Raw genomic sequence first — 14,962 nt, forward strand, 5'->3', positions numbered from 1 at the left:
CGCGGGGCCTGGCGAAGGCAGGGAAAGGGAAGTGGGATGGTAGGAAGGGGCGACGGCTCAAGGAGGAGAGCGCGGAGTGGCCACGGCTGCCCCTCCGGGAGGGGTCCGGACACCGGGAGTGGGCGCAGCCCAGCCCTGCCCTGCCCGGTGACACCGGAGCCCCCGACACAGCCAGAGCTGGGCTCCGTGGCACGGCCAGCCAGCACCCCGACCCTCTGTTGGGGCAAGGATCATCAAAAACACGGCAAACTACCGCCAGGTGATGAGCCGCTCTCAGGACCGGACAGTGTTTTTTTCGTGCAAGTGACCGGATTCAAATGATAAAATCCCAGATAAAGTTAGCTCAGTAACGCGGCTTCGCTAGGGCAACAGGTTAGAAGAGAACAAAGCTCCTTACCCTTTCAGTGTGGATCCCAAGTTCATTTGATTCCATGTCATGCATTCAAGCTGTGAGGTCATCTGGTATAAATTGTCACTGTTGTGAAAAGACGTAGAATTAGAAAATTGCAGCTACGAAATAAAAACCAAAACATCAGAATGTCAACAATTTCCTTGTTATTTGTTTTAAATATAGAATAGTGGGAAGTGAATTTATTTTATATAATCATTTTAATCGATGTGTTATGAATTAAAAAAAAAAAAAAGAAAGAAAGAAATAAAAGAAAAGGAAATCTGTGCCTCAGAAAAGATGCTCTGAATCTGCAAGCCTGACGATTGGTAATGAGCTGGAAATAGCAACATAAAACGTTTTCCTTGCAGAAAAATAACATCCGATATTGACACATTGAAATGAGCGAAACGAATATAAGCAGCCCGGCGGGGTAACGCAAATGATTATTTGTTTTAAAAAGTCAAATCTCTTAACTATTTTAACCAAGAGTGTGAGAGACCACGTGGGTAATGGAGTGAAACAGCTATCGTGACTCGTGATGGATGTTGCTACATAGAGGGGCTTGACAAGCAGGAGAAAAATGGAGTGGCTGAGCGATAAAGGAAGCTCAGCGCTGGAGCAGGCTCTCTCCCCGCCGGTGCACACCGCAGGCAGCCCGGCGAGAGCTGCAGCCGCGGCTCCCCCGGCTCCGCTCTCCGCTCGGAGCGGCAAACGCGGGCAGCGCGGCCGCGGTGAGGGGCGGCGGGAGGCGGGCACGGAGCCCCGGGAGCGCTGTCCTGGCAGGACAGGTCCCCACGGGGCCGGGCAGGCTCCCCCGCCCCGGGCTCTCCCCGCAGCGCAGCTCCCGCCGGACCGGAGAGCGAGAGGGGAGCGCGGTGCCAGCTCCCGGCCCCTCGGGCGGGCGGTGCGAATGACGCCGGGGAGCCGCCGCTCACAATAAACGCAAGTCTCCCCGCTGATTAATTACACCTAAATTCGCTGGGTTTACGCGGTGAATTGATATCATTTTGTTATTAGGAGACGGTATTTTTTATTCTTCTTATTTTTTTTTTTTTTAATATATATACTTCGTGGCAGGTAGAAGCGACGTAAAAAAAGCCAGAATCCAGTGGGAAGCTTTTGCATATAAAAACAAATTAAGTGACTTCAATCTCGAAGTATGCGTGATATCATTTGTCAGTATCACTGGACACTATTATTCATTAGTGTGTCTGAAGTGCTATTATGCTACTACAATGTCCTGCATATCAGCTCAGGAATTGTTAAACTCTCCTGCAGTTTCCCCATGTGCAATAGCAGTCCGTGCTGGTCTGTGCCAACTACGTTTTGCAATTCCACGAATTCTTCCTGTAATGCTGCTGTAATTAATTCCTCCAGGACCCTGATTTTTATTAGAAGTGCCCGCCCGATGCATTTACAGCAGGAGATTTCCCTTTAACTTTCTTTCGCTTGACAGTTCATTTATAAGAGCCTCCCCCACGATATCCACTTTTTTCCCCCCTCCTTTGCTTTTTCATAAAGCAATACACTTATTCATCTTGTCACAGCTCGCAGCCACTGTATTCCATGCCGCCCTTGGGTGACGGCGTCCAAGACAAGGCGCCCCGGGAGCAGCGCGGTGCCCGCGCCCCGGCGCCGCCGCACTCTCCGGGCGCCCGCCCGGCCAAGTGCCCTCCCCGCGCTCCGGCCGCGGCTCCCCCGCGGAGCCCGAGCTGGCTCCGGCCTCCGAAGGGAGCCCCGAGCGCCTTTCGGCCAGGCTGGGCGCCGTGGGAAGCGCTGGGAGAGGGCTGGGAGCTGAACCCCGTTATTTGCGCTAAACCCCGTTCTGCCCCGTTTGGCGTCTCCTGAGCCTCAGGAGAGACCCTCAGCCTTCGCCCCCCCCCTTGTCCTCCTACAGCTGGGGGCTGGAGCCGGGGAATGAGTGGTGGGGGACAGGAGCCCGGCCCCGGAGCCCACACCAGCCCTGACCCCACACCAGCCCGAAGCCCACGGCAGCCCGGAGCCGGGGCCGAGCCGCGCCGCGTTTCGGGCTCTCGGCGCGCCCCGAGTCTGCCACACCCGGGCAGCGGGATGCCCGCGGAGCGGAACCCGCACCCTCCCACGGGCTGCAGGTGGGGTCTGTGCCATCTCTGCGGCCGGCAGCGGCCAAGGGGAGAGATTTCTGTGCTGAGCCACGGAGCTGCGGGGTTCTCATCTCGAAAGAGCCGGGATTGCCGAGGCTTTGGCTAGATCGGCCCTGGGGGGGAGGCAGGTGGGCACCGCCGTGCTTCGCGCCCCTCAAGCCCGGAGATGAGAGCTGCCCCCACGGCCCGGGGGCCACCGGGCAGTGGATCGGATTCAACATCTCGCGTCTGACTTGTGACAGAGAACAGGATGTCTCCAACGCCATTTGCGCCTCTCCATGGTTTGCTGTTGACAGTACCGTGAGATGATCTCACGGAACCAAGAGCTCCTCTCAAAATCTCGGCTTTGGAGGGGGGTTGCTTGAGGAGGAGGAAAGCGGAGTCTCCAGGGATATGCCTGCTCTGATTCCAATCTGAATCCTTGGCCCTTCGAGCGGCCACAAAGAAGACACTAAAAATAACTTATTTTCATTACAAAGATGCTTTTAAAGAGAAACGAGAGGAAGGGGGGGAAGCATTTCTACAACAGGGATTAATGTAAGTTGGAGTGGAATAAAAGGAAGTCAACGCTGAGCAAAAAGGGAACTTAAAAGGAAACCAGTAGTAGATCATATAGAGTTTGTTTTGGCCTGCACTGCAGTATTACCGAGTTCTTGACCTCTGCACAGAAAGAGCTATAATCTGAACCGAGACTCCTCCACTTTTAAAGTCTTTGCAAGTGTGACTCACAGTAAATTTTCAACATCGAGGATGTTTACTACATTAAACAGCGCGAGGTAGAAAAGTTCACATCACCATTTTTAATGGACCCACAGACGCTCGCTTGCCATCTGCGCGGGTTTTGTCGCCCGTGTCCAGCTATCAGCCACAGGCGCGGGGCAGCGCCGCGGGCCGGGCCATAAACAGAGAGCAAGTAGCAGCAGGGCCGAGAAATTTCAGAGATCGTTTTGCTTCCAGCCTAAGAATTACGATCTTTTCAACCATTTCTTTCTTCCCGACTTAGCCGCGGTACGGGAGAAAAGGCTCTTGAGCCCCGAGTGCCTCCGCACTGCAGGCGGGCCGGACCCTCCTGCCCACCCCGGCTTGGGGCTGGAGCCGCGCTCGCCGGGGAGCGGGGGAGCCGGAAGGGTCCCTCGCACCCAGGTGGAGCGATGGCGATGAGGGGAAAGCGAGAGCATCGGGTGGAGGTGACTCCCTCTGCATCCTCTCCCTCTGCCCTCTCGCTCCACCTCCGCCCGCCGAAGCATCACCCTTCCCCATCACCCCTTCCCTCCCTCGGGTCCCGTTGGACACGGACTGAGGTGACGGAGGGACGGCCGCCCCTGAGAGGCGCTGCAAGGCGGAGCGGCCCCGCGGCCTCGGCTGGGGTGAGTGGGCGAGGGACCACAAACCAGCGCTGCTCGGCGTCCCGGGAGGCGCAGAGAGAAGGCGGTGCAGGGCGACACCGGCCGCCGCATCCCGCCGGGGACAGAGGCAACGCCTTCCCCTAGCGAGCTCGCCTCCTCTGCCGCATGCCCCCTCTCTCTCCGCTGCTAAAGGCGAACGGGAGCGCCTGCTGTGCCCAGCCAGTGCGAGGAAACACAGAGCCTCCATTCCGGGGCTGAGCACCGTTCCCGAGCGCTCCCTGAGCACTCCGCACAGCAGCGCCCTTGGGCATGGTCGCCAGCCCCGGCGCTTGGATGTAGTGACCGAGAAATCTCTCGACAAAGCAGAGCTGTCGAACTTGACCTGAACTGAGAAAAGCAGGAGAAATCTTCGAGAAGGATGTGCGGAATAAATACGGTATTGGGAGGAAAAAAAAAAAAAAAAAAATCAGTAATCACGATTTTGCCAAATAAATATAAATATGGATAAGGACAGCGCGGTCGTTTTCAGGGCGTTGGCGATGTGGAAATGGGTCCCGCCCGTTTCTGTACCGCAACGACACATCCGCTTTCCTGAGCACACTTTGCAGGCGGATTTGAACGCGTTCGGTAGGGCACAAGGAGAGGCCGCTCCGAGCTCAGCGACCTGTGCGGGCCTCGCTGCGGGAGCAGGCTTTGTACAGCTGGGGCTGCCCTCGACGCGGAGCGAGCTCTGCCTCGCTTACACCCCCACGCATCATATTGGCTCCTGTGAGCCTTAAGGGCTTAAATCCTTATCTTACTGGAGTAAGCCGTAAACCTCCCAAGCAGCAGGGCAGGATCAAGGCTGAGGTGGGAGGGAATCGGCCCCCGTGGCCCAGCGCTGCCCACTCGCGCCGGGTGCGGGTCCCCGGGCGCTGGGCGGGACGTGGCCGTGTTAGGGAGGCGAGCTCTGCGCTCACCCCTGCCTCCTTCCACGGAGGCCCATGGAAGATGGAGCTCTCGACACTATCAGCCTTCTCCTATCGGAATCACACCTCCAGGCGCTGCCGCTTCCAGGAGAGGGGCGAGGGCGAGCCCTGGGGGCCGTGGGGAAGGCGGCGGCTGCCCGCGGCCGCTCGGAGCTGCCCTCCCTAAGCCTCCTCCAAACCATATTTATAGATTTCCCTGCGCCGCGAGCAATCTCTGTCACTTCAGCGCAGGAGTTCGCCCCGCCAATTATTCTGCAAGCTAATCTCTCTGGATAGGCTTCTTTCCTTCCTTCATTACCTCATTCCCTCCTTCCCTTGACGTCAACTCACGTTCATTAGCGAAGTGGCTTCTGGAAGTGACAGAATTTTGTTGTCTCAATTCCAGTGTCGATTAATCTGAGGTGATATAACCGGCCTACAAGAGGAGCCGCTCGCGGCTTCCTTCGCACAGGCACATTGTTTTGTGTGCGAGAGTTACTTAGCAACTCCGAGATACGGGACTGGCTCCAAGTTCACAAAAAGTTGAGGAATAAATTTTGGGGAACTTCTTTTACTCACTAAACACGTTGTAAAACTCCAACGCCCAGCCCCCACGTCAGTCCCAAAAAAAAAAAAAAAAAAAAAAATTAAACCGGGAAGCCGCGCTTGCCGCGGGCCCGTCTGATGGCAAAGAGATTTCCTTGCTTGCAGCAAAGCTCCAGACGCACCTTTCTCCCAGCAAGGAAACCCGATAGGTTTATTGCCCCGATTTCAATAAATAACCTCCCTGCAGGCCAGTTCCCATCACTCCTGGGAGCCATCGGAACGGCTCTTGGCCTGCCAAGATGAAGCCCTCGAACGGAGCTGGGTTTTAATTGCCTGTACCACGCTCTGCTCACTGCTGCTGCTCACCAGCCAGCATTCCCACACCTTCCCGGCCTCGGGGAAGAGCTCCGGGGACTCCTAGAGCCAGGCCCGGAGAGGACGCGCGGGGCCCCGCAGCTCAGCCGGGCTGCCCCAAGCGCTTCCCCCGCTGAGGTTAAGGGCAAACCACGAATTCATTGCCCTGGCGGGCTGCGGGACAGACCCAAGGAGTGCTGGCAGCCCTTCTCCCGTTTCCCAGGGGCGGCCGGCACCTGCTGCCGGATCGCGGCTCTCCCGACACGATCGCGTCGCGCCCGGCCCCGCCGGGATGCTCTGCCCGAGCCGAGCGGCGCCGCCGCCAGCCCCGGCTCGGGAGGGGAGGGAGAACCGGCCCTGGAAACCTCCGAGACACAGCGGGGCCCGCGACGGAAGGAGCGGCGTCTAGCTTTCGTTTTGTGGGGGTTTGGGGATGTCGTTTTGTTTGTTTGTTTGTTTTGTTGGCTTCGTTGTTTTTGTTGGCTTTTTGCTTGTTTGTCCGTTGGGAGGGTTGGGGTGGTTTTTGCCTTGGTAGAGTTTGGGGTTTACGTGTGAATTTTTTCTTTTTTTTTTTAATAGTTTTGATTTCGTTTGGTTTGGGGTGGGTTTTTTGGAGTTTTTTGTTTGTTTTGTTTGTTTGTTTGTTATTGTTTTCTTCGGGTGGGTTTGTTTCGGGTTTTTTTGTTGGTGTTGTGGGGGATTTTTGTTGTTGTTTGGGGCTATTTTTTGTTGGGTTTTTTGTTTGTGTTTGTTTGGTTGGTTTTTGGTTTGGGGTGTTTTTTGGGGTTTTGGGAGGTTTTTTTGAGAAGGGAAGGAATAAATCTGTTTCCTTGCATAAAGAAGAAGCTGTTCGAACGGCATGCGGGGGGAGGGCGAGCGCGTCCCAGCAACAACCCGCGCACAAGGAGAGCAGGCAAAGCTCCCTGCCGGCCGAGGTACCTGTTGTAGGGCGTCCGGAGGAGCAGCGCCTGGCTGCCCGTGCAGCTGTCGGTCGGCGTGTGGCAGCCGTACACCGGGGGAGGCACCGAGTACTGCTGGTCCCCTGCGGAGAGAGCGGCACAGAGTTAACCCGTGGGGCCGGCGGCCAGCCCTCCGCTCGCCCTGCGCTGAGCGGGGGTCTCCAGGGCGCCGTCCTCCAGCGCCGGCTCTGCCCCAGGCCCCGCAGAGCCCTGCGGTGCGGAGGCAGAAATTACCTAGGGAGGGCTGCTGGCTGATGGGGTCCTCGTGTTTGAAGGAGTGGTTGGTGAACTGGGCGGCGGGGTGGGACGGCGTGTGGCCGTAGCTGGGGGTCCCGTCAAAGGCCACGGCGCTGTAACCTGGCGGAGAGAGCACAGCGGGTTTAGCGGGAGCCTCCGCCGTGTCCCCCCGGCTGCCCACGCTGAGGACGAGGACAGGGCCAGGCTCCCCGAGCCCCTCCGTGCCCTCTGCCGCAGCCCCCTCGCACCCGCACGTCTCTCTCTGCGGGGAGAGCCGTGCCGAGGCGCGGAAAGTCGGAAGTCTCGTTCCTGTTTAAAGAGGACAGTTCGGCTTCGGTAATAAAAAAAGATGTTTTCATTAATTGCTGCTCATATTAAAAGAGGAAGATTTCCATCTGCTCAGCGTGCTCGTCTGGCGCTTCCAATTTAGAAGTTACCCTTTAATCTTGCGCGCTTTTTATTTTGTTAAGAGCGGCTTTCTGAAGAGTCTGCAATAAAGAGGCGGAATGTTACGTGCAAAAATAAAACTCCTCCTTTCAGCGAAAATTGCTCTCCAAAATAATAAACAGCCTATTTTGTTTCCTACGCCGAGCAGATTCAGATGGAAAGAGACCACCTCTGCTGACCCCGGGCAGGCACGGGATCGTAAATCAGGTGCTTGGACACCAACTTTCATTAATGACTTGGAGCTGGCTAAACAACTTCAGCTAAAAAAGTAATTACAAAGTAATATTATCTCAGAGGCTTCTCGGCTCATCAGCATTTACCCCGAGAACCAAGCTCCTCCGAGAGTCACCCTTAAAAAAAAATAAAAAAAAAAAAAAAACAAAAAAAAAAAAAAAAAAAAAAAACAAAAACAAAAAAAAAACCAAAAAACACCCACAAGCAAAACAATAAAAACCCCAACCAAAACAAAAACCCAACAAAACAAAACAAAAAATCCGACGCGAGCTGGGGAAAGAAACCGAAGGGACTAGGAGCGCTTTGTCCCTCACACTCGTCTCCCCGAACCCGCTTATTCCAGCACGGGCATCCCTCACGGACCCGTCTGGACGGGGCGTGCGGCTGGAGAGGGATTTTTTTCAGCCGAGAGGGAGCACTCGGGGCTGTTTTCAGGCGCCTGTCTCAGCTCCCTTTCGGTGCCGGGTGCTCGGCAGCTCTCCCCTTCACCAACGATCCGTAATCACAGCGGGTTTCGGAGAGAGTAAAACGGAGAGGCAGAAAAGGGGTTCGAATGTCGCTTCTCCGTTTTATTCTCTCTGCTGACAGGCTGGGTCCCGGGACATTACAGCGCTTCATTGACCTGCGCGGCTGAGGGGGAGAAACGGAGGGAGCCGCAGGAGGAATGAAAATATTCCAGAAGACTTTAAAGCCTCCACCTTCGCGGTGATTTTAAGTCGGCCCTGAGACTGCGGAGCTGGGATAGGAGTGGAACTAGCTTGTTCCCGGCCAAATGTCCCCCACATCCCCCTGACCCTAGGATCAGAGCTCCTTTCGCGGCGAGGCGGGCAGCGTTGACAGGCCGGTACCTTACGGGCTCCCATCCCACAGCTGTTTCTCGCTCCTTATCTCCTCCCTCAGCCCTCGGGGTAGAGGCTCAACCTTCAACTCCCTTTTCCCCGTTTCCTTTTGTCTCTTCTTTAACTTTCAGAAAACACTGACACTTTCTACGTTACTTTTGGCCCGCCGCAGAGTTTCGGTGACCTTCAAAACTCAGCTCGGAGCAGGACGAGGTTTTGGCCGCATTTTCCGGTGTTGCCTGACCCAAAGCTTCAGGAATGTGATAAGAAAGTTGAGTTCTGAACCGAGCTGCCGATAGTGAGGTCTCTTTAATTAGGCCGTTATCAGAACTAGGCCTGATTAAAATGTGCTGAAAATAATTGAAAGTTGTACATCTGCTGGAGAACGGGGCCCGCTGGAGGCATCCAGTTGTTGGAGGAGCCCAGCTGGATGAAAGAGGCAGGCAAAAGAGGAGAGGAAAATTGGGCAGAGGTTTCAAAGCCTTAGTTTCCTAACCCCCACCCCATCCTAGACTTGGCAGAAATGTCATCGAGAGCCAAGGTAGCGTCTTTCCCACGGTCGGAGGAACCGTCTTTAAAAAAAAAAAAAGTTCAACCTTGAGGAGAGCCAAAGCAAAAACATTATATCCATCCAAAAAAAAAAAAAAAAAAAAAAAAAAGGCAAACATCCTTTGCCGAATTTCTCCTTGCCGAAGGAGCCCTCTCTCTGCCTGTCACCGAGAATGGCTGTGTTCTAAGCCCCAGGGCTGCAGGTGCGGAAGGCAGCCCCGGGCCGAAGGGACCCCCCTGCCCCGCGGTGAGGCAGCCCGGCCTGGCGGAGCACGGGAGGGAGCCGGGACGCGGCCCCTGCTCCCCGCCACGGCGCCGGCCCCGGGCTCCCGCCGGGCCCGGATGCTCGGGGCTGTGCGGAGGGGTCAGTGCGCTGGCCCCGGCTCTGGGCCCGCACAGGTGCGTGCGGGGCCGGGGGTGCCGCAGGCCGAGCACGGCCCGCGGGGCCCCAGGAGAGCCCAGCGTGGGCTCCGTGTGTTGGGGCGTTCAAGGCTCCGTTTCTCCTCGGAGCGGGTAAACCCAGACTCCAGGACGGCGCGGGGTCGTGGCTATTTTGTCCCTCGCTAACTCGAATTTATCGCCCTCGCCCTTCTCTCCACCTTCTCGTCGCTATTTCCGTCCAGTGATGATAAATCCCCTCCGATGTCTAAAATCCTTTTAGATGTCCTTCAAAAGTCCCCCGTCAGAGTCCCGGCGGGCTCTGGGCCGCTCCTCTCCCGTCCCGCAGCTGGAGCTGGGACCCCGCGGAGCACGAAGCGGCTCCGGGGCCTCGGCGCGGCCGAGCCTCTCCCCAGCTCCAGGGATGCTACCCATTTTCCCAGCCGGGATCGGCAGCACGGCCCAGTTGCCCCACTCTGCGGTTTCCCGCGTCGGAACCCGGGCGAACCCCGGGGCCAGGGGCCGGGCGTCGAAGGCAGCAGGGCGGTGGCACCGGGACCGCGACCCGGCACCTCCCGTGCTGCTGAACAACCCCGGCCCCTCGCTGCAAACATCGCCCGGGCATCGGGTCACCCACCGGCGGCCAGCCCCGAGCAAGTCCGCCGGCCTCGGCCTCTGCTCTGCCCCGGAGCCCGAATCGCCCGGGGCCCCCCGGGACGGTCGGTGCCAGCCCCTCTGTACTGTGTCCCCCGCGGTGCACAGCAATCCCGAGCTGCGGGCTGGGTGCGGGGAACCCCATGCTAAAAGCAGAGAGGCCCCGGCCGCTCCTCCCGCTCCGGCGGGACGCACGCTCTGCCGATCCCCCGAGCAGCGGCGCCTTGGCTGCCCGACTCCCCTGGGTCAAATTCCCCCGGCGCCTCGCCCGGGGCCGGGCAGTGCGGGGCAAAACACGGCACACCGCCGCTCCGGGGCCAGCTGAAGGAGGAGGAACGAGACCCGAAAGGTCTTATACAAGTTGGGGCACTCTGGCCCCTTTCCCTTTCTTCCTCGCGTTTACGCTCGCTAATGTTTATACTGCAAGGCGCTGGGAGAGCAAGGATTAGATGCTGAGCCCGGCGCCACACGCGGATGACCCATTGCCCGGCCGTTCAACCCTCGGGAGCTTCTCAGGGCGGTGCGAACACCGGGGACCGCAGGGAGTTACTGCGCGGCCCGTCCTGGCCGCGGAGATGCGGACGAGAAACGAGGAGTCGCCCTTGCTTGGGCGTTCCAGCCAGGGATATTCATCCCTCCCGAGGTCAATTCGACAAGGGGCTTGAAAACACTAGCGTGCGGACAGCGCTTTTAGGATTCAGGAGGAAGTTTGGGGGTTCACCACCACCCCATCACCCCCGAGATGCGCAGAGGGAGTTGTCTCGGGCCGCGGGCCCCAGCTGCATTCCAGGACTTGTGCCGTCTCCGGCCCGAACAAACCTTTGCGAAGGCGAGAGGCTGCTCCAACCCGGGGAGGGGCCGGGGGGCTCCAGCCCTCCTGGCAGAGCCGCCCGCTGCATCCGCTGCCCCACAGGAGGGGTGGGGGGCGAGCAACTCGTGGCTCCTAAAGCTCCCGGGAGCGACGTGGCTGCCGCACAGGGAGGGAAGGGAGGCTCGGGAGGGTCGGCTCGCCTAACCCTGCTCGGCGGCCGCGGAGAGAGACTGGGCTCGGTGTTTACATCAGGCGCGGCCCTGCGGGGCTGAGCGGGCGCCTCCGGGGGCCGCCCCCCGAGCCCGGGGCGCCCGGCAGCGCGGCCCTTACCCTGGTTGCGGATGGCTTGCTGGCTCTCCAAGCAGTTGGGCAGGTAGGGCCCGTTGGGGAACATCCGAGCCTGGCCCGAGGGCGGCTGGCTGGGCGGCGGGGCGCCGAAGGGCCCGTAGCGGCAAGCCCCGGCCGTGCCCGTGAACTGGCCGGAGAAGTGCACGGTGAAGGCGCTCAGGTATTGCTCTTCGTGCGGGTCCGATCCGTTCCAGCTCGGCTCCTGCTTGATGAAGGAGTGCGGCCCCAGCGAGCCGTAGGAGGCCCCCGGGGGAAAGTCCAGGACGGGCGCCCATTGCGCCGCGCTGCTCACCGGCATGGTGCAGTTGCTGTTGCCCGGCAGGGAGGGCACGGAGGGCAGCAGCGCGTTGAGGTCTCGGACGTCGGAGCCCATCTGCTCGCAGACCTTCTGCCTGCCGCCGGGCAGCCAGTCTCCCCCCGGGCCGCACTTGTTCCAGGACACCTGGCCCCTGCCCGCCAAGCCGGAGGCCGGCTCCGGCTGCAGGCACCAGGCCGGCGAGCTCAGCCCTTTGGGGGAAGTTTGCTCCGCGACGCAGCTCCCCGGGTCCAGCCCTGCGGGAGCCGGCAGCAGCGACAGGGAAAGGTTGTTCTCCAGGATCGCCTCCGGGCTCGCACCCGCTCGCAGCGCAGGGCGGGGTGCGGCGCGCGTGTGTCTGTGTGTCCGCGCGTGTGCGGGTGTCTGTCTGTACGAATGTCCGCCCGTCCGAGCTAGGGGGGCACAGCCTCCGCGCACGCCTCACCTCGGATGCCTGCTCGCCCTCAACTTTGCAAAGCTCAAATAGAGGCGCTCGCAGGGGAGGAGGAGTCAGCCGCGCCGATCCTCCATTCACACAACCTCCGCCGAGGGGCTGCCCACAGCCCGCTCCGCTGAACCCAGCCGGACCAGACGCGCGGGGGGGAGGGGAGACACAGGAGGGCCGGGGATGGAGGGGGAGAGGTGACTGTGGGAGAATATATCTCCCCTACGCATCACTCCCACCCTTCTTCTGGCGCAAGCGCCACTAAATCTCGCCCTAACGTTCCTCCGCTTTAGGAGAGACTTGCGGGACTGTTAGAGGGATCCAGGTGGCCAGTAAGTACGTGCTGGCCGACTTCCCCCGCCAGCTCCGTGCATGTCCCTGGGGATTCCCGAGGGCGGCGAGGTCGCAGGCCCTGGGGACCGCGCGGAGGAGCCTCCGCCCTTGCAGGAACCGGGGGAAGTGACACGACCCGGGGCGGGCGGACCCCGTTCCTGAGAGGGGAAAGCGTCTTTCCAGGTGCCTCTCCTGCTGAGGGAGGAACCTGCGCCTCCATGAGCTCCTGCGGGGGCCCCCTCTCCGCACCCCGGGCGCTCCCTGTCCCTGGGGGCGCAGGGCCGCGGGCTGGCCGGGCCGGGGTACCGAGGGCTCCGCCGGCGAAGGGAGGGTTGGGCGCCCTTCGCCGGGGGTCCGGGTCTGACGGTGCCCGGCCCTGTCCCTGTCCCTCCGACCTGCCCGTGTGTGAGGGGAAGGAAGCAGCTGGGCTGGCGGGGGAGCGCAGCAGCCCTGTGAGTAACCTGCTTTTGGGAGATTCACCTGGCACTGCTCCCGGGAAGGCCCGGAATCTCTCTTTGCTCTCCAGCTTCCTGGACAGCGGGTCCTCAGAGTCCATCCCGAGGGCGGCGACCGGAGGGCCCTCGAGGGCACCTTACACGTTATCCCCGGACGGTCCTTCCTCCCAGGAGACACGGCAGGGGTCGGGTCGGCCCCGGCAGCGAGGGGTGCCGCGATTCTGGCGGTGCGGGAGCCCACCTAGACCGACTGCCCAGCCAAGAAGCGCCGGGGCAGGACACGCTCTCGCCGAAGGCGAGGAGGGGAATCCTGCCGCCCATCCGCAGAACTCCGAATGAATAATCACCCGGGGGTGACGGGTGCCGCTTCTGCGAGCAGGCGAGGGGCAGCTGCCGGCTCACGGTACCCGCGGGGCCGCGCCGCCCCGTCCCGTGCCCATCGTCACCGGGCGCTGTCAGAACCGCGGCACCGCAAACGCCGCCGGGGCGCTCAGCCCGCACCCTCACCCTCCTCGGCGGCGACAACAGCGACAGAGCCGTCAAGGTTCACCTGCCGCAGGACACGCCGAGCCCCTTGTCTTCCCGGTGACGATGTACACCTCGGGAATTCCTTCCCCTCGCGGCGCCAAAGGTTCCCGCGAACCTCGCCAACCTTGAAGGGATGTTTTAAGATTCAAAGGGTAACTGCTACAACAAAAATAATAAAAATAGGTCGTTACTGGAGTAGCCAAGTGTAATTTCATTTTCTCTTAAAACTAACTAGTCATAACGGTCGGTTTTTGTTATTAGTGAATTTCTTTTTTTTTTTTTTTTTTTTTTTGCGAACTATTTCAGATAATTTCCTTTCAAAATCTCTCTTTTAGCGCGTACATCCATTTATTACAAAAATCCACGCGTAACGTAAGTGTGAAAGATTTGTTCGTTATTTTTGCTGATATTAAATACCCTCCAAGTTTACAGGACGCGCCACTTCAGAGTCCACGGCAAACTGAAGCACCCTCGGACGGCACTTGTGAAGGCAGCCCGTGCCCGTGCGGGGGGATCGCGCTGCCCTTGCCGGCACCGCGGGCTCCGGCGCTGGCTCCCGCTCTTCCTCCCCCTCTGGCCGCACCGGGGCTCCCGCACACCGCGGTCACGCCCTGCCCGGGACCTGCGGCGAGCTGCGGGATCGGGAGAGGGGCTGCTGCTGGCTTTGCTCGTTGCTGTGACGGACAGACGCACGAGGTTGGTTGAACTCGGTACCTTAAAGGTCTTTCACAACCTAAACGATTTTGTGGTTGAGTCTATGATTTCCGGCTCTGCGATGGACACCGTACATACAGGAATGGAAGTCTTTGGCCAGCCTAAGCGGGGTATTTAATTTCCCGTGAAAACCAGGGCTCTCTAGGAGCAAACAGAAATTGTCTTTCCCGTAGTGGGTTGTTTTTCGAGCTAGCATAGGGGTTTCTTCTTTTCTTGAAATAACCTAGCTTGAAAAATCATCTTCAAAGGGGAAAAATGTTTCCTTGATCGCTTAGCACTGCATTATTCCATCTGTGAGGAAGAACTGCCGAAGCACTCCCAAACCTGCTCCTCTCGCACTTTCCAGCAGCGAAACAAGACGACCCCTTGACCATTTGCACATCCTTCCTCCCCGCGGCTGCTGGCGAGGCTGGGGGGACTCCGGAGCTGCCAGCTCAGCTCAGCTCAGCTCAGCTCAGCTCAGCTCAGCTCAGCTCAGCTCAGCCCAGCCCTGTGCTGCGCCGAGCGCCGGCACCTGCGCTCTCCCGGGCCGCCTCAGCCGCGCGGGGCCCGGAGCGCGTCCGGCCGCGTCCCGGGACAAATCCTCAGCGGCGGATCCTGAGGACAGGGAGGAAAGCCCGGACCCTTCTGTCTCGGGAAGGGCTTTTGGGAAACGGCCAGAGCAGCTTTCCTCAGCTGTTCCCCTCTAGCCAGCGCCAGGGAGAGAGAGGAATCTCCCGCCCCGCTGCGCTCGTCTGGCGCAGGCCGGGAGCGCTGGCAGCAGCTCCCCTTGGGGCGCACGGCATGTCAGGGGGGCTGCTCCCTCCTTGCAGGAGGTGTTTGCCCGCCTCTTCTCCAAAGGTCTCGACCCCGACTCCAGTCACACTCGGGCGTAAATCGCTCCAGGTCTCGCACCCCAGGCGCCCGCGTCCGGGCTTGTGCGTCCGGCTGAAAGCAATGGCCGAGGAGATGGCAGTTCAGGGACAGCATCTCCCGTATCGGTGTCCTGACCCAGGCGGTCCGGAACGTTTTGCCCTGTCCCCTCCAAAC

General features: G+C 59.6%; 1 protein-coding gene across 6 annotated transcripts in view; it reads right to left on the reverse strand.

Moving 5' to 3' along the window:
- WT1 (WT1 transcription factor) overlaps positions 1-11,979 on the reverse strand; it is a 34,767-nt gene extending 22,788 nt beyond the window's left edge. For 2 of the 6 annotated variants that reach the window (XM_040067752.1, XM_040067755.2), the window contains exons 1-4: positions 11,146-11,665; positions 6,901-7,023; positions 6,647-6,749; positions 398-475 (exon numbers count right to left, since the gene is read on the reverse strand). In XM_040067752.1, coding sequence (XP_039923686.1) covers positions 398-475; positions 6,647-6,749; positions 6,901-7,023; positions 11,146-11,536 — 695 coding nt within the window. In that variant the 5' untranslated portion in view covers positions 11,537-11,665. Of the gene's footprint in view, positions 1-397; positions 476-6,646; positions 6,750-6,900; positions 7,024-10,823; positions 10,996-11,145 lie in introns of those variants that run through there. The other 4 variants (XM_040067754.2, XM_040067756.2, XM_040067751.2 and 1 more) reach the window with 4 other exon arrangements.
- Between the last annotated feature and the right edge of the window lie 2,983 nt (positions 11,980-14,962).

The sequence above is a fragment of the Hirundo rustica genome, chromosome 6, assembly GCF_015227805.2.
Source record: "Hirundo rustica isolate bHirRus1 chromosome 6, bHirRus1.pri.v3, whole genome shotgun sequence".
NCBI lineage: Eukaryota > Metazoa > Chordata > Aves > Passeriformes > Hirundinidae > Hirundo > Hirundo rustica.